The 14,934-nt window shown below is 43.8% G+C and overlaps 1 protein-coding gene across 1 annotated transcript in view; it reads left to right on the top strand.

Annotated features, from left to right (window-relative positions):
- The window catches only part of ANO10 (anoctamin 10), a 299,674-nt gene that overhangs the window by 32,747 nt on the left and 251,993 nt on the right, over positions 1-14,934 (top strand). The window contains exon 4 of the mRNA XM_030206114.1: positions 12,093-12,227. Coding sequence (XP_030061974.1) covers positions 12,093-12,227 — 135 coding nt within the window. The remainder of the gene's footprint in view (positions 1-12,092; positions 12,228-14,934) is intronic.

Consider the following 14,934-nt stretch of genomic DNA (forward strand, 5'->3'; position numbering starts at 1 on the left):
CTTCAGTGTTCCTCTTATACTTTTCTCCTTTATCACAATGTATGGTTTTCTTGCATCAAGCTTTTTATTGCTCAGAGTGGGAATTTCCCAGGTGATCATAACTCTTCATTTTCCATAATTCTCAAAGGGTCGTGATCCCAGTAATTTTCTGGTATAATGATACTGTAGTGTTTATAAAGTTTCCCATGGATAGGATGTGCCACCTTATTGTCTCTTTCAGTTTGTAAACCTTTTCCCATCAGAACTTTACAACCAGCTATGAGATGCATATGCCAGTTTTCCCAGTTTTTTCTATGCATTCTGTGAACCATTTTGTCAGTAATCTACTGTCATAGGCTGCAGCTATCAATCTCTCATCTTTTGGTTTCCATTCAGCTCCCTATTCCTGGAGTAACAATTTGTATTTCTGACTATATTTTTGCATTTGCCATTTGTTTTTTCTTGTTTGATGATCTAATTCTTTATAGAGATTTTGTAATTCAGTTTTTCTTCTCTGTGTGTACTGGTAGATTCTTACTCATTTCTTCTCTTTGTCAGAATGCTTGCTTAAATTTAATGATGGAGACAGATTCTGGACATCTACTTACATACTTCAATACTTTTTGTCTATTTGGATATGTTAAGTAGGCTTGGCGGCCTATGATAATAGTTCTATATGTATAATCTGTCTCTGTGAGACACATTTCTCCTTCAATTCTAGGAATGTACCATCTTGGCATGGAGGAGTCATCTTATTTTAACCCAGTTTATCAAGATGTTTAAGTTACCAGTGTACAATTCCAAAACTGTCTGAGAGTTTGGGAATTGCCAGCCGATTAATGGATTGTATCTTATTTAATTGTGTTAATTCATTTTTCAGTATCAGTTTTAGCCACTTGTACATATTATTTGCTGATCTTTTCCCTAAGGGGTCCTTTTACTAAGCTGTGCTAAGAAAAGGGCTTTGTGCACCATTATGCAGGCCTTTCCCTATGCACTAAGTCCATTTCTAGTGCAGCTGTCAACAAGGGCTCTTTTTGGTTTGTTTCATTAATGGCTGCGCAGTATTGTTAGCAATATCCTACAACGATTTGAAAAAAATTACTGTGGGAGCCCTTACCCCCTCCCATTTAGGTGGTATTAAGAGTTCTGACGTTACAGATGTGCTAGCCAGTTAGCATGGTAGTGATGTGCACATGATAGCAGATTAGTGCACCCATGTCCATTCTCTGCACCTGACATGCCCCCACCCCCCAAAAAAAATAATCATCATCACCCTGTTAGTAAAACTAATGCGGGATGCTTTAGCAAGACCTGCATAAGGCCATTTTTTATGCGCTAGGCACACGTTGGCTTAGTAAAAGGGCCCCTTGGTAATTTATGCTTGATTGTTGCTCCTTTCTTTTTTTTTTTTTTTTTGGAAAATATCTTTATTGAATCACAGAGCAAAAGGTAATTTAACAATCATAAACATGAACAAATCAAGCCATTCCCATTTCAACATATCTCATCACATTGTTCTTTTTATAGTAATCTATCCAGATATCCCCTTACTCTGTGCCGTTTTTCTCCCCCCCACCCCCCCCCGTCCCCCACCCCAGGAGAAACTAAACCGTCCCTGCCCCCCACCCCCACCTACTGTCTGCTTCCTGTATCATCAGTTACTAAACTCGTTAGGACACCCTGTTGAAGTGATGCCTGCACTCTTTCCCATAACTTGCAGTACTGGGTGTCCTAACGAGTTTAGTAACTGATGATACAGGAAGCTCCTTTCTATACTCCTTGCTAGCCCCAATCCCAAAATAGCTGCCATGACATCCAGTGGCAATCTCATGAGACTGCTGCTGGAACTTGCAGCTGTCATTGTTGCTACAGCGACTGCATGCGCAGGAATGTTTGGGGATCACTTCTGCCCCAGCTTGGCACAGGACCTCCAGGGCTGTACGGTAGGCGCTGGGAGGACCTACAGGTGGGTACAGAAAGGGGGCTTTGTCTGCTTGGTGGGAGGGGAAGAAGGGAAGGAGAAGGTGAGGAAGTGGAAATTTCCAGTTGGGGGGGGGGGGGCAGCACAGTGGAGGAACCCCTCAGGAAAGGGAGGGACCAGGAGGAATGCTGGATGCCACGAGAAAGTGAGGGTAGGCCCAAATATAAACCAAGATTCAATTTTTTATGCCCTTTTTTGGCCAAAAATATCTTTCCCTTTTCTGAAAACCAGCATATTCATCTATTTCCAAATAAATTAGGAACAACCATTAATTCCTCTATCTCTGGGTGTATCTCCTGCTTTTCGTCTTCCTTTTCAGTTGACATCATAGCCTTTCCTTCATTTATCTTGCGCTGTTGGCATTTCTGGATCGCCTCTCTCTATCTCTACCTTGGTTTCTTTTGTGTATTCTGTTCTGAGCCTCCTCTTTCTCTCTTATCAACCTTTGTTCTGATGTTTCTTTCCTGATTGCTTCTTTATCCTTCTACATCAGCCCTTCTTTTTGTGCTCCTTTGTAGATTTCCTCCTTTTCCCTGTGCACCAGCCTTTCTTCTGTTGATCCTTTCTGAGGCTCTGCTTTCTCCTTCTACATACATCTTTCTTCTGGTTTTCCCATCTAGGTTCCCTCTTTCTATGTCCTTTTTCTACAAAATTTTCATTTAAGATGTTATCACTCACATACTCCTTTACTTTTATCTTTATAAAATTAGGGATCTTAAATTTGCATCAGTTCATTTTTGTAGCTTTTCCTGTTCCAATATTCCTCTTTTTTGCAGTTTTTCACAAACTCTCTTGGTATACCTTCTTGTTTTAAATATAGGCTTTGTAGCATAAAGGTAACAGTACATGATGTCTGAAGTTAATCAACTTTTTCATTAACTGCTGTGGTTTATCTCCTTTTGTAGTGTGCGGTGTGGCCACTCCAGGATCCACTAAAATTGCAGCCTTCTTTCACCTTTGTCCTTTTCTTTCCTTACTTTTTGTTTGCCTCATCTTTCGTATTACACATTAGTGTTCCTTTCTTTTCTTTTGTTCAATTTTTAACTTTTTTTATGTACATTGCTTAGCTATTTATTTGAGGAAAAGTGATTTACCAAATTTTAATAAATTGGATCAAATCAAAATCTTTGAACATGTTCCTCTGTCTTTTTCACAGGGGTGTTATCTACCACAAGCCCTAGCCCTAGTGCGTAAGCTGTGGGTGGGCACCTTTTATCCTGGGTGACATGAAACCAGTATGTATTCTTCTTTTTCTTTTTTACCAGTCTTCAGCTGTCCTCCTTTAGAGTTCTCGGACTTCTCCTTTTCTCTTCCAAGGACCCCCAGCTTGTTTCCTATCTTTGTAGGGCTCAGGTTCAGATTGGGCTTTGAAAAAGACTTTGGCTGCTTCACTGTTTTATGGATGGAGGTAACCCCTCAAGGAACTATTCAAGAAGGACAACTCTTGCTATCTCTAGGCCAGTCTTGGCCTTTGGTTGGTACCATCTTTAGGCTACCTCCTTGAGCCAGTAAAAGAAACTCTGAGGATTCTCTTTCTCTTGTACAAGCCCCTTTCAAAAACGTTGCCAGTAGGCCTTTTGAGTGCAGTCGCCTTGTCTAGAATGACTACCTTTACTTCTGCATAAGTGGCTGTCCCCTTGGAGTTGATGCCTTGAAATGTAGTCTGACTACTTTCAAAAACATTGCCAATAGGCCTTTTGAGTGCAATCGCCTTGTCTAGAATGACTACCTTTACTTCTGCATAAGTGGCTGTCCCGTTGGAGTTGATGCCTTGAAATGTAGTCAGACTACTACTACCAGTTAGCAGGTTCCATGACGCTTCCGGCCACCCAGCCAGGCAAGCGGTTCTCTCAAAGTTTTTCAAAAAGTAGTCTGAGTCATCCTCCGGTACCATCTTCGATAACTCTGGAATCGGGGTGTGTAACTTGGTTGCCTGTAGTGCTTAGGTTACTTGTACCAAGGAGTTTTGCTGTACCTCCAAAGAATTGTGCAGTGCCTGTTGCTGCTCACATTGCCTTTGCACAGTAGTTTGCAGCAGCTGCTGTTGTCCCTTGACCAGGACTTGCAACAATCTTTCCATGTTTTCCGTTCAACCTTGGCACTCATGGTGTGATGAACAAACCAGAAAATAAAGTCTGCCTCTCTGACACTAACTAGAGTTCTTTAAGGTTTCCCTGTCTCAGGGCAGAGCTAACCTCTTTAGCCCGTTGTTCCTGGTTGGCAGTCCTACAAGGCTCAGAGCCCTGGAGGCTAAGGGTTCTGGGTTCTTCTGGCAGGGTAAGCTCCAATTGCACTGCCAGAACCATATTTGGTAATGTGATGGAGGACGGGACCTGGAGCCAGGATAGACTGGAGCCACACAGCGGTGAAGGTCAGCAAAATAATAATACTTTATTAAAGGTGCTAGGTATGGGGGGTCTTGTTAATGTCACAGGCAAGGGGGAAATGGTCCTTAGGTGTAGGCAAAAAGACCTCCCGTGTTCCTGCCACCGCAGGCCATGGCATGCACAGGTCTGTAGTCAACAGCAGTCACCAGGTGGACCCTAGCTGGATTAAGCATATAGTTCTCTAAGGTCCCCAGTGGCACTGGGCCTTCCTGACTCACTGTTGCAGTTCAGGTGTAGGTGGTGGAGGCACATGCAGTTGGATGTCGCTGCTTTCCTCTGGGCCTCCTTAACCTGACTGAGCTTTTATATTTCCTAGTTTCTGCTCTTCTGGCTCCACCAGTCCCATGTCACTTCCCCCTTGTGCGGGACTATAGACCTTAAGATGTATTCTTAAGAGGAAGTGGTCATGTCCTATAGTCTCCCTCACAGGCATGTACCCATATATGTGCCCTTATAGAATACTGCTTGGCACCATTATTGTCAGCACAAGTTTTGCGGTGCCCTGTTGGGCACCCTTTACTAAATTGTCTCCTGTGTTGTAAATAACCAAGTTTTAACTGACAAAAGGTACATAAGTACATAAGTAATGCCACACTGGGAAAAGACCAAGGGTCCATCGAGCCCAGCATCCTGTCCACGACAGCGGCCAATCCAGGCCAAGGGCACCTGGCAAGCTTCCCAAACGTACAAACATTCTATACATGTTATTCCTGGAATTGTGGATTTTTCCCAAGTCCATTTAGTAGTGGTTTATGGACTTGTCCTTTAGGAAACCGTCTAACCCTTTTAAAAACTCTGTCAAGCTAACCGCCTTCACTACGTTCTCCGGCAACTAATTCCAGAGTTTAATTATGCGTTGGGTGAAGAAAACTTTTCTCCGATTTGTTTTAAATTTACTACACTGTAGTTTCATCACATGCCCCCTAGTCCTAGTATTTTTGGAAAGCGTGAACAGACGCTTCACATCCACCTGTTCCACTCCACTCATTATTTTATATACCTCTATCGTGTCTTCCCTCAGCCATCTCTTCTCCAAGCTGAAAAGCCCTAGCCTCCTTAGTCTTTCTTCATAAGGAAGTCGTCCCATCCCCGCTATCATTTTAGTCGCCCTTTGCTGCACCTTTTCCAATTCTGCTATATCTTTCTTGAGATGTGGCGACCAGAATTGAACACAATAGTCGTTGCGATCGCACCATGGAACAATATAACAGCATTATAACATCCTCGCACCTGTTTTCCATACCTTTCCTAATAATATCCAACATTCTATTTGCTTTCCTAGCCGCAGCAGCACACTGAGCAGAAGGTTTCAGTGTATTATCGACGACGACACCCAGATCCCTTTCTTGGTCCGTAACACCTAACGTGGAACCTTGCATGACGTAGCTATAATTCGGGTTCTTTTTTCCCACATGCATCACCTTGCACTTGCTCACATTAAACGTCATCTGCCATTTAGCCTCCCAGTCTCGTAAGGTCCTTCTGTAATTTTTCACAATCTTGTCGCGAGTTAACGACTTTGAATAACTTTGTGTCATCAGCAAATTTAATTACCTCGCTAGTTACTCCCATCTCTAAATCATTTATAAATATATTAAAAAGCAGCGGTCCTAGCACAGACCCCTGAGGAACCCCACTAACTACCCTTCTCCATTGTGAATACTGCCCATTTAACCCCAATCTCTGTTTCCTATCCTTCAACCAGTTTTTAATCCATTTCCTCCTATTCCATGACTCTCCAATTTCCTCTGTAGCCTTTCATGAGGTACCTTGTCAAACGCCTTTTGAAAATCCAGATACATAATATCAACCGGCTCCCCTTTGTCCACATGTTTGTTTACTCCTTCAAAGAATTGAAGTAAATTTGTCAGGCAAGATTTCCCCACACAAAAGCCGTGCTGACTCGGTCTCAGTAATCCATGTCCTTGGATGTGCTCTGTAATTTTGTTTTTAATAATAGCCTCTACCATTTTCCCCGGCACAGACGTCAGACTCACCGGTCTATAATTTCCCTGCTCTCCCCTGGAACCTTTTTTAAAAATGGGCATTACATTGGCCACCCTCCAATCTTCCGGTACCACACTCGATTTTAAGGATAAATTGCATATCACTAGCAGTAGCTCCGCAAGCTCATTTTTCAGTTCTATTAGTACTCTAGGATGAATACCATCCGGTCCAGGAGATTTGCTACTCTTCAGTTTGCTGAACTGCCCCATTATGTCCTCCAGGTTTACTGTGAAGTCAGTAAGTTTCTTCGACTCGTTCGCTTGAAATACCATTTCCGACACCGGTATCCCACCCAAATCTTCCTCAGTGAAGACCGAAGCAAAGAAATTCATTCAATCTCTCCGCTACGTCTTTATCTTCCTTGATCGCCCCTTTTACCCCTCAGTCATCCAGCTGCCCAACCGATTCTTTTGCCGGCTTCCTGCTTTTAATATACCGAAAACATTTTTTACTATGTTTTTTTTGCCTCTAATGCTATCTTTTTTTTGTAATCCCTCTTGGCCTTATTTATCTGCTCCTTGCATTTGCTTTGACACTCCTTATGCTGCTTCTTGTTATTTTCAGACGGTTCCTTCTTCCATTTTCTGAAGGCGTTTCTTTTAGCCCTAATAGCTTCCTTCACCTCACTTTTCAACCATGCCTGTTGTACAGTTTTTACCCTCTCAGTTGCCCCCCTAAGTTTCTTTTTTTACCGTTCTTCTCATTTTATCATATTCTCCTTTTTTAAAGTTAAACGCTAACGTATTTGACTTCCTATGTATAGTTACTTCAAGGTTGATATCAAAACTGATCAAATTATGATCACTGTTATTAAGCGGCCCCAGTACCATAACGTCCCTCACCTCAAACTTATCCTTTGACCAGTGTGATTATGGGCGATTAGACAGATTGAGTGTGCTAGCATCTTCCTTCCTTATCTTTCACTTAACTGATCTCTAAAGGGATTACCAAAAGGCAACTGTAAGATAGGGAGGAAAAAAGCACATAAGGAAAGAAATGTATTGCAAACTTCTTCTCTTAAAATGTGTTAGGAAAAAAAGGTGGTTGAAAAGTTGGCAACTAAAAAATTGTTGAATAGAACGTGAGAAAAGTATTCCCAGCATGGTTCATGGAATTCTTTGTGTGTGTGTGTTTTATAATAGTTTCACGGGGTGGAAAGTTTCTCCGAGGACAAGCAGGACAGTGATTCTCACACATGGGTGACGTCAACTGACAGAGCCCTGACGCAGACGCTGCCCACCATTCTACAACTTTAAGAAGCTTTTGGCAGCGTCCCACTGCCTATGCGTGAGTGCTTTGCTGCCCAGCATGATCGCATGGGTCCAGCAGTTATCGTCTTTCCGCAGATCAGAGAGGTCACATTTCTTGAGCTCTCCTCAGCAGCTTTTTCTTTTTCTGAGTTCCTTCCTGCGAGTGGGTATATCCCCTTCTTTCATTATTCCCTTTTTTTTTCTCTTCCCTTGTCCGGTAGTGTCTCCTTAGGTTTTTTGTGGCTCTTTTAAGTTTCTTTTTTTTTCAGCTCTGAGACCCGCTTACCCCTGAATATTGGCTTGGAGTTGTCTGTGAGGATTTTTGTTCCTTTCCTTATCATTGAGTCATTTGATTTCGCTTTGGTTACCTTTTCGATGTCCCAGAGAGTTCCCAGTGGTTTTAAGCGTTGTACCCAACGTAATAGGGTCAAGGGAGTGCAGGAGTAGCTTAGTGGTTAGTGCAGTGGGTTGAGAACCTGGGGAACTGAGTTTGAATCTCGTTGCAGCCTAATTAGTGCAGGATTGAAATCCTGGGGAATTGTGTTTGATTCTCACTGCAGCTCCTTATGACTCTAGGTAATTCACTTAGCCCTCCATTGCCCCAGGTACAAATAGCGTTAGATTATGAACCCATTAGGAACAGAAAAGTACCTGCAAAAATAGTATATGTAAACCGCTTTGATTGAATCTACAGAAAGGTGGAATATCAAGTGTGGAATAAACATAACCATAAGTCCCGCACAGCCATCCACAATTGGTGTTTGGGGTGCTTGGGCCCTGATCATGACACTTCTGTCTGTTCTCTCTGTCTAATAATGCAAAAAAGAACTCAGAAGTCGAGACAAGCCCAACTGGAGAAACTTTTTGGGCCCTCCAAATCCGGTCCACCGGCATTGGAAGCATTGGTTCCTAAGACCGCCAGAGTGCATCAAACATTAGGAGCACACGGCATCAAGGAGGTGTCTGCCTGCCATGACATTGTGCGCTGGTCGCAAGCCCCCAGGACTGGTCTGCATCGGTCTGACTCCAAGGAAGACTCTTGATTCGACGACGTCCTCTTCAGCACCGAAGGACAGTGATGCCGTGCATCGCCGACACCTAAGAAATGTCGGTGCCAGGAGGATCACTCCCCCTCTGTAATTGCAGGGCTGCTGCACCGGTCTCCATGTAGCCAGCACTGACAAGAGTCCCCGACTGCCTCTATACTGGCACTGACCCAGCCTTTTCCAATGTCTGTTCTCGAGGAGCGGATGTGAATCATGCTCCAGGAGGATCTGGGGTGCCTTCTTGCAGGGCGCAGTACCAAGACTCCTAGACAGTCCACCCAGCTTTATGTTTCTTTTGATCCAAACAGGATGGGAACAGCTTTCGTAAAACGCAAAATTTCTAATTGGCTAGCAGACTACATCTCCTTTGCTTACACCCAGGCTGGGCTGACTTTGGAAGGTCATGTCACAGCTCACAATGTTAGAGCCATGGCTGTGTTGGTAGTCCACTTGAGATCAGCTTCCATTAAGGAGATTTGCAGAGCTGCAATGTGGTCTTCAGTCCATGCATTCACATCTCATTACTGCCTTAAGCAGCTGGTTTGGTCATGCGGTCCTGCAGATTTTGTTTGGTGTCTAGAATCCAACTTTACCCCCCCAGGTCCATTTTTCTGCTGCACCCTCACAACAGGACTGTATATAGTTTCAAGTTAATTGGTTCTTGTTGGCCTTCCCTTTGCAAGCCCCTATTGTCCTTGAGTTGCTTTTGGTGAACTTGATAGCTAAGGTTCCCATGAGTGAGAATCATTGTCCTGCTTATCCTTGGAGAAAGCAAGGCTACTCATATTTGCAGGTGTTCTCCGAGGACAGCAGGACATGAATTCTCCACTAGGAGTTGTATTCTTTTGCTTTGATATTATACTGCTGGTCTCACGCGAACACACTGGGTGGGAAGGCACTCGTGCATATGTGGTGGGATGCTGCCAAAATCTTCTTAAAGCTGTAGAATGTTGGGTAGCATCCGTTTGGGGCTTCGTCAGATGACGTCACCCATGTGTGAGAATTCATGTCCTGCTGTCCTCTGAGAACACCTGCTACAGGTAAGTAACCACTTTTTGTGGGTGGACGTAGTTTGCGAAGCAGTGGGGCAGTTGCTGGTGGGGTAGTTTTTTGAGTGGGGTAACTTGCTGAGTGGTTGAGTAATTCCTGGGGCTACTTTTGGGGGAAGGGCAAAAATTCACTAAACTATTTTTGTTCAGTATCCCAGTGCAGAATAGTTTTTAAGTTTTGGGGCAGTTTGGGGTTAGTGGCCCAGTTAAAAGGTGGGGGGGGGGGGGGGGGGGGGGGGAGGGGGTTAGTTTGAGGCAGTTTTGTGGGGATGGTGTTGGAAGGTGGGGACAGCTTCTGGGCTGGGAGAGTAGAGAACAAGGAGAAGCATTTTGAAAGGAGGAATGCCCAAACTGCCTGCTATCTTTCACTGTATGTAAAGTTTCTATGCTGCAGAAGCTGAAACTGCTTCTTTCAGAGCATAGGCCTAGTTTGATTGTTTCATTTGGGGGGGGGGGGGGCAAAGGATGGGGCGGAGCATATTAGCATATTCATTTGTGTATATATATATATATATATATATATATATATATATATATATATATATATATAAGTAGTGTGTGTCATGATTTAGGCTCTACACCCTTTCTGATGTTTTGGTGCCACCTCAGTAAGGCCAACACACAACCTCTCCACTGCAAAACACTATACACAAACTTATGCAAAAACACACTCATATCCTTACTAAACCATAACAGCACTAATTCCAACGACAGGACGAGCTACAACCTTATGCGTGAAAAGGCAGAACTGTAATTACACCAGGCAGGCTCTAAAACACCAATACGCTAACTCGTGAAAAAAAAAAGCAAAACAAAAAGGGCTGCAAATACTACACGCTAGCAGAATACTGCACCTTGATCACACATGAAAAACACATGACACAAGGAACTAGAAATCAAAAAATATGAAGGCAAAATACTGGAAAGTTAACCCAAGAAGTTAAGACTCAGCATGCAGCAATACCAGAAAAATTGAAACTTTTACATGCAAAATATCACAGATGCACATTTCAAAAAGCTGACATATTCCAATTAATAAATTCTGAATAAAATACTTTTTTCTACCTTTGTTGTCTGATCATTTAGTTTTTCTATTCGCTTTGGTCCCAGTGTCTTCTGTATTATGCAGTGTCTTCTTTCCATTTGATATTTGTCTTTCCTTCCCTCCATGCTTGTCCAACATTTTTCCTCTCTTCCCCGCCCTCCACTCCATCCATGTCCAGCATTTCTCCTCTCTCCCCTCCCCTCCATCCATGTGCTTCTCCTCCCTGACATCTCTCCCCTCCCTCCCTCAGATTGTATATTGCACTTACCTTTGTGAAGGTAATGCAAGAAGTTGTTAAAAATGTTTTTTTTTTTGTATTTGTTTCCAACCTGGCAATTACTGCTCTCTTTTAAGCCTGAGAAAAGTGTAAAATGCCTTTATTGTCCAATTCCTACCAGCAATATAATCAAAAAGAAAAACATTTATAAAATGCACCATGTTTGTACTGTTAAACCATCCCCTTCCCTTCCCCATTCTATCCAGCGTCTCCCTTCCCCTTCACAGCATCTCCCAAGAGAACCACAACGTGGATGCAGCAGCGCACAGCTGTGTTTTGAGTGAACGGCGACGGCTGCGCGGGGGAGTGGAGATTTAGATTAACCAAATGACTTCCTTACTTAAACAGTGGACTAGATAGGCTGGCTCACTCCACTCCCGAAGCTGCAGCGGCAAACGAGCGGGCGGGAAAGCAGCAAGCAAGAAGCCAGGCTCGAGTCAACTCTGTCCTTCGCTTCCTGAATCCTACCCTCTCTGCGTCCCGCCTTCCTCTGACATCATTTCCTTTCGGGCGGGACGCTGAGAGGGTAGGATTTAGGAAGCGAAGGACGGAGTCGACTCGAGTCTGGCTTCTTGCTTGCTGCTTTTACCGTTACGGCCGCCTGTTCGCCGCTGCGGGAAAGAAGATTCGTCTTCTTCGTCGTTTGGGGGGGGCATTGCCCCCCCTTCCCATTCTGATTAGACCCATTTTCAAACTCTTGTTTTTTACTGTTTTTTCCCCCCACATACCTAGCTTTATCCCATTTATTTTGGAGAGTTATTTCGTCCCCAGACAGACGGAGAAACAAGTGAGTGGTCAGATATTTCTTCGCCCTTTTTGTATAATTCTTTCCAGCTTCCATTGGGTTGGAGGGAATAAAAATACTGTGATCAGGTATCAAAGACATTTGCTCCTAGCACAATGAGTAGCAGTGGTATTCTCTTTTCTGTTGTTGTTTTTGCAGAATGGTCCAAAACTGCACTCTATAGTTTTTTAAGTTTTTAGTAGCTACATATGTGCATTGGTAATTTCGTTTTATTGTTCCTGTCCAGAAAGATCAAGCTCACTAACACCCTTTTTCTTTCATAGATGACCATGCTAACTTCCTTACAATGGCGGAGTGCCAATACATCATCAAACATGAGCTGGAAAATCTTCGAGCAAAAGATGAAAAATTCATTCCTGGTTCTCAACAGTCCAGGTTGTATCCAGGGAAATCAATTTGTAAGTATACCTCCTGCTTACTGCTGATAATTCACAGTAATATGATGTTTTTGCACATAAGCTTGAACTGTGACTTACAGAAGTTCTCATATCGCCAGACCAGGGTGGGGTGGGTGAAATTCTAGTGGAAGCATCAGGGTGGTTATGGATTGCTTTGCAGCTAATAATGGTGTTGCAAGTGTCACCTAAAATGCCAGATTTGTTGTTCATTAATAAGATGGGGATATGCATCATCTCTTTTATCAGAAAAATGATGAGAAGATAGGAATATATAATGTTTCTGTACAGGACAGACGAGAGAGAGCGTGGCAATATATCTGCACACTTGTGTTTGTTAACAGTTGGCAAATAACAAAGCTTTGATATTTTTGGTCACTTACTGAAGGCATTGGAAGGGTTTTGAATAAAGATTCTTGAGAAATGTCTGTCTATTTATTTACCTCATATAGTCCAAGCTGATGCAGAGTAAGACCTGTGACTAACCTTAGGCGCTAGAGCTTTATGATCGAGTCTAATATATATCCTTCAACAGCAAGCATTTATCAGTTTACAAAGGAGACAAAGTTTAATTTGTCAGAGCTGTTAACATTGGGCTTAGTTCTCTCAGTTTGAGAACTGATAGGAGGCCATTGTGATTTCCAGTTCAGGGAAGATGTTAAATGAAACAGATGGGGAAATCATGCAAAGCATGGCTCTTGATATTCTTTCTAAACCATCTGCATGTGTCTCTGTGTGTGCACTGTATGGGGGAGGGGGCAGCTGGGGGTGGTGGTGCAGTTTGCAGAGGGTATGTTTTTGGGGTCTGCTCAGATTGTGGGGTACTGGAGCAATTAAAGAGGCTAGTTTTGAGGTGAGAGACAGTTTTCAGAATACTGTGACATTTGCAGAGTAGGTTTTGAGACAGTTGCAGGGCATATACATAAGAACATAAGAGTAGCCATACTGGGTCAGACCTGTGGTTCATCTATCCCAGTATCCCATTTCCAAACAGTGCCTAAGCCAGGTCACAAGTAGCTGACAGAAACCCAATTATTAGCAACATTCCATGCTACCAATCCAGGAGCAAGCACCTGCCTCCCCATATCTGTTTCAATAGCAAACGGTGGACTTTTCCTCCAGTAACTTGTCCAGCGCAGTTGTGTAGGGCAGTTTTTTGGGGGGATGGGGCAGTTAGCAGGGGAATATTTTTTAGATGTGGGGCAGTTGGTTGGGGGTGGTTTATAGGTCTGGACCAGTTTGCATGTTGGTAGTTAATTGGGGTCCACAATAGCTATACTTTCTCCACACCCTTATTCAACAGGCAAATATTAATAAGGATAAATATTGTTGGATCCTTCAGAATAGTAATGCTCAGCCCATTAACTGCTTAAAACAACTGGGCGAACTCGGCATCTTCATTGATCCATTTAAACAACTTAGCATTATAGTACAAAACAGAACTTATCTTTATTTTCTTATATTTTCATTATATAAATACAATATTATTCCTTATTCATGTTTGCCTGTTGAATTAGGGTGTGGAGAAAGTATAGCTATTGTGGATACTGATTGACTTTCTCTAATTTAAATTTTTTGGTGCAATTGTGTAGGTAGTTATTGGGGTGGCAGAGATCAACAAGAAGTGTAGCCAGTCACAGGTAGCAGTAAAGAAGAACTATTTATTGAAGGATCCGACATGACCTGTGTTTCATCAAGGTTAATTAATCATGATTAATAATCAACCGCCTTCTCCCCCCCCCCCCCCCCCAAGACTATTGACAGCTCTCCCCTCCAGTGGCGTTCCTAGGGGCGCTGACACCCGGGGCAGATCGCCGATGTGCAGCGCCCCCCCCATGCAGCGTGACCCCCACCCCAGCGAAAGAACCCCCCCCCGGGTGCACGCCGCTGGGGGGGGGTGCTGCGCGCCGGTCAGCGTCGTTCGTTTCCATGCTCCCTCTGCCCCGGAACAGGTTCCTGTTCCGGGGCAGAGGGAGCATGGAAACGAACGACGCTGACTGGCGCGCAGCACCCCCCCAGCGGCGTGCACCCGGGGCGGACCGCCCCCACTGCCCCCCCCTTGGTACGCCACTGCTCCCCTCTCTTCTCAGACCACCAGCGGCTCTCCCTTCCCCTCCTGGTTTACTTTTTTATTTGCACTAAGTCTTTGCCCTGCAGCGGTAGCATATTGAAATGCTGCCTCGGCCTGTACTGGGCCTGTACTGGGCCTTTCCTTCTGACTTGACCCATCCCTCCCCCTTCTGTTCTCACCAGAAACAGCTGAAATGCCACACATGCACAGTCCCATAAAATCTTGGTTAAAGATACATAATTGAGCTGATTGCTATAGTTATAACTGCACACATCTCGCATTGAGCAAAAATCACTTTTGTAGGGGTGGTGTGGCAGCTTCATGGATAATTTTTGGTGGTGGTGGTTAGTAGGTTGTTGGGACAATTGCATGGGAGCATTCTTTGGGTGTGGGGCAGTTAACGGGAACAGTTGTAGGGGCTAAATTTTGGGAATGAGGCAGTTGTGGCCAGGAAGTTTGCTGTATAGTAGATTGGAGGTAATTTTTTTGGGGGTGAGAGTAGTTTCTGAAATTGTGAAGCAGTTGTGGAAGGGTAATTTTTCTGTGTAGTGCAGTTTGTGGGGTGGTAGGGCAGTTATAGGTATTTTATTGGGTATGAGGAAGTTTGTTGGTTGGTGGGACAATTTTTTTGATGTACGG

The sequence above is a fragment of the Microcaecilia unicolor genome, chromosome 1 (genome assembly GCF_901765095.1).
Source record: "Microcaecilia unicolor chromosome 1, aMicUni1.1, whole genome shotgun sequence".
In the NCBI taxonomy this organism is placed as follows: domain Eukaryota; kingdom Metazoa; phylum Chordata; class Amphibia; order Gymnophiona; family Siphonopidae; genus Microcaecilia; species Microcaecilia unicolor.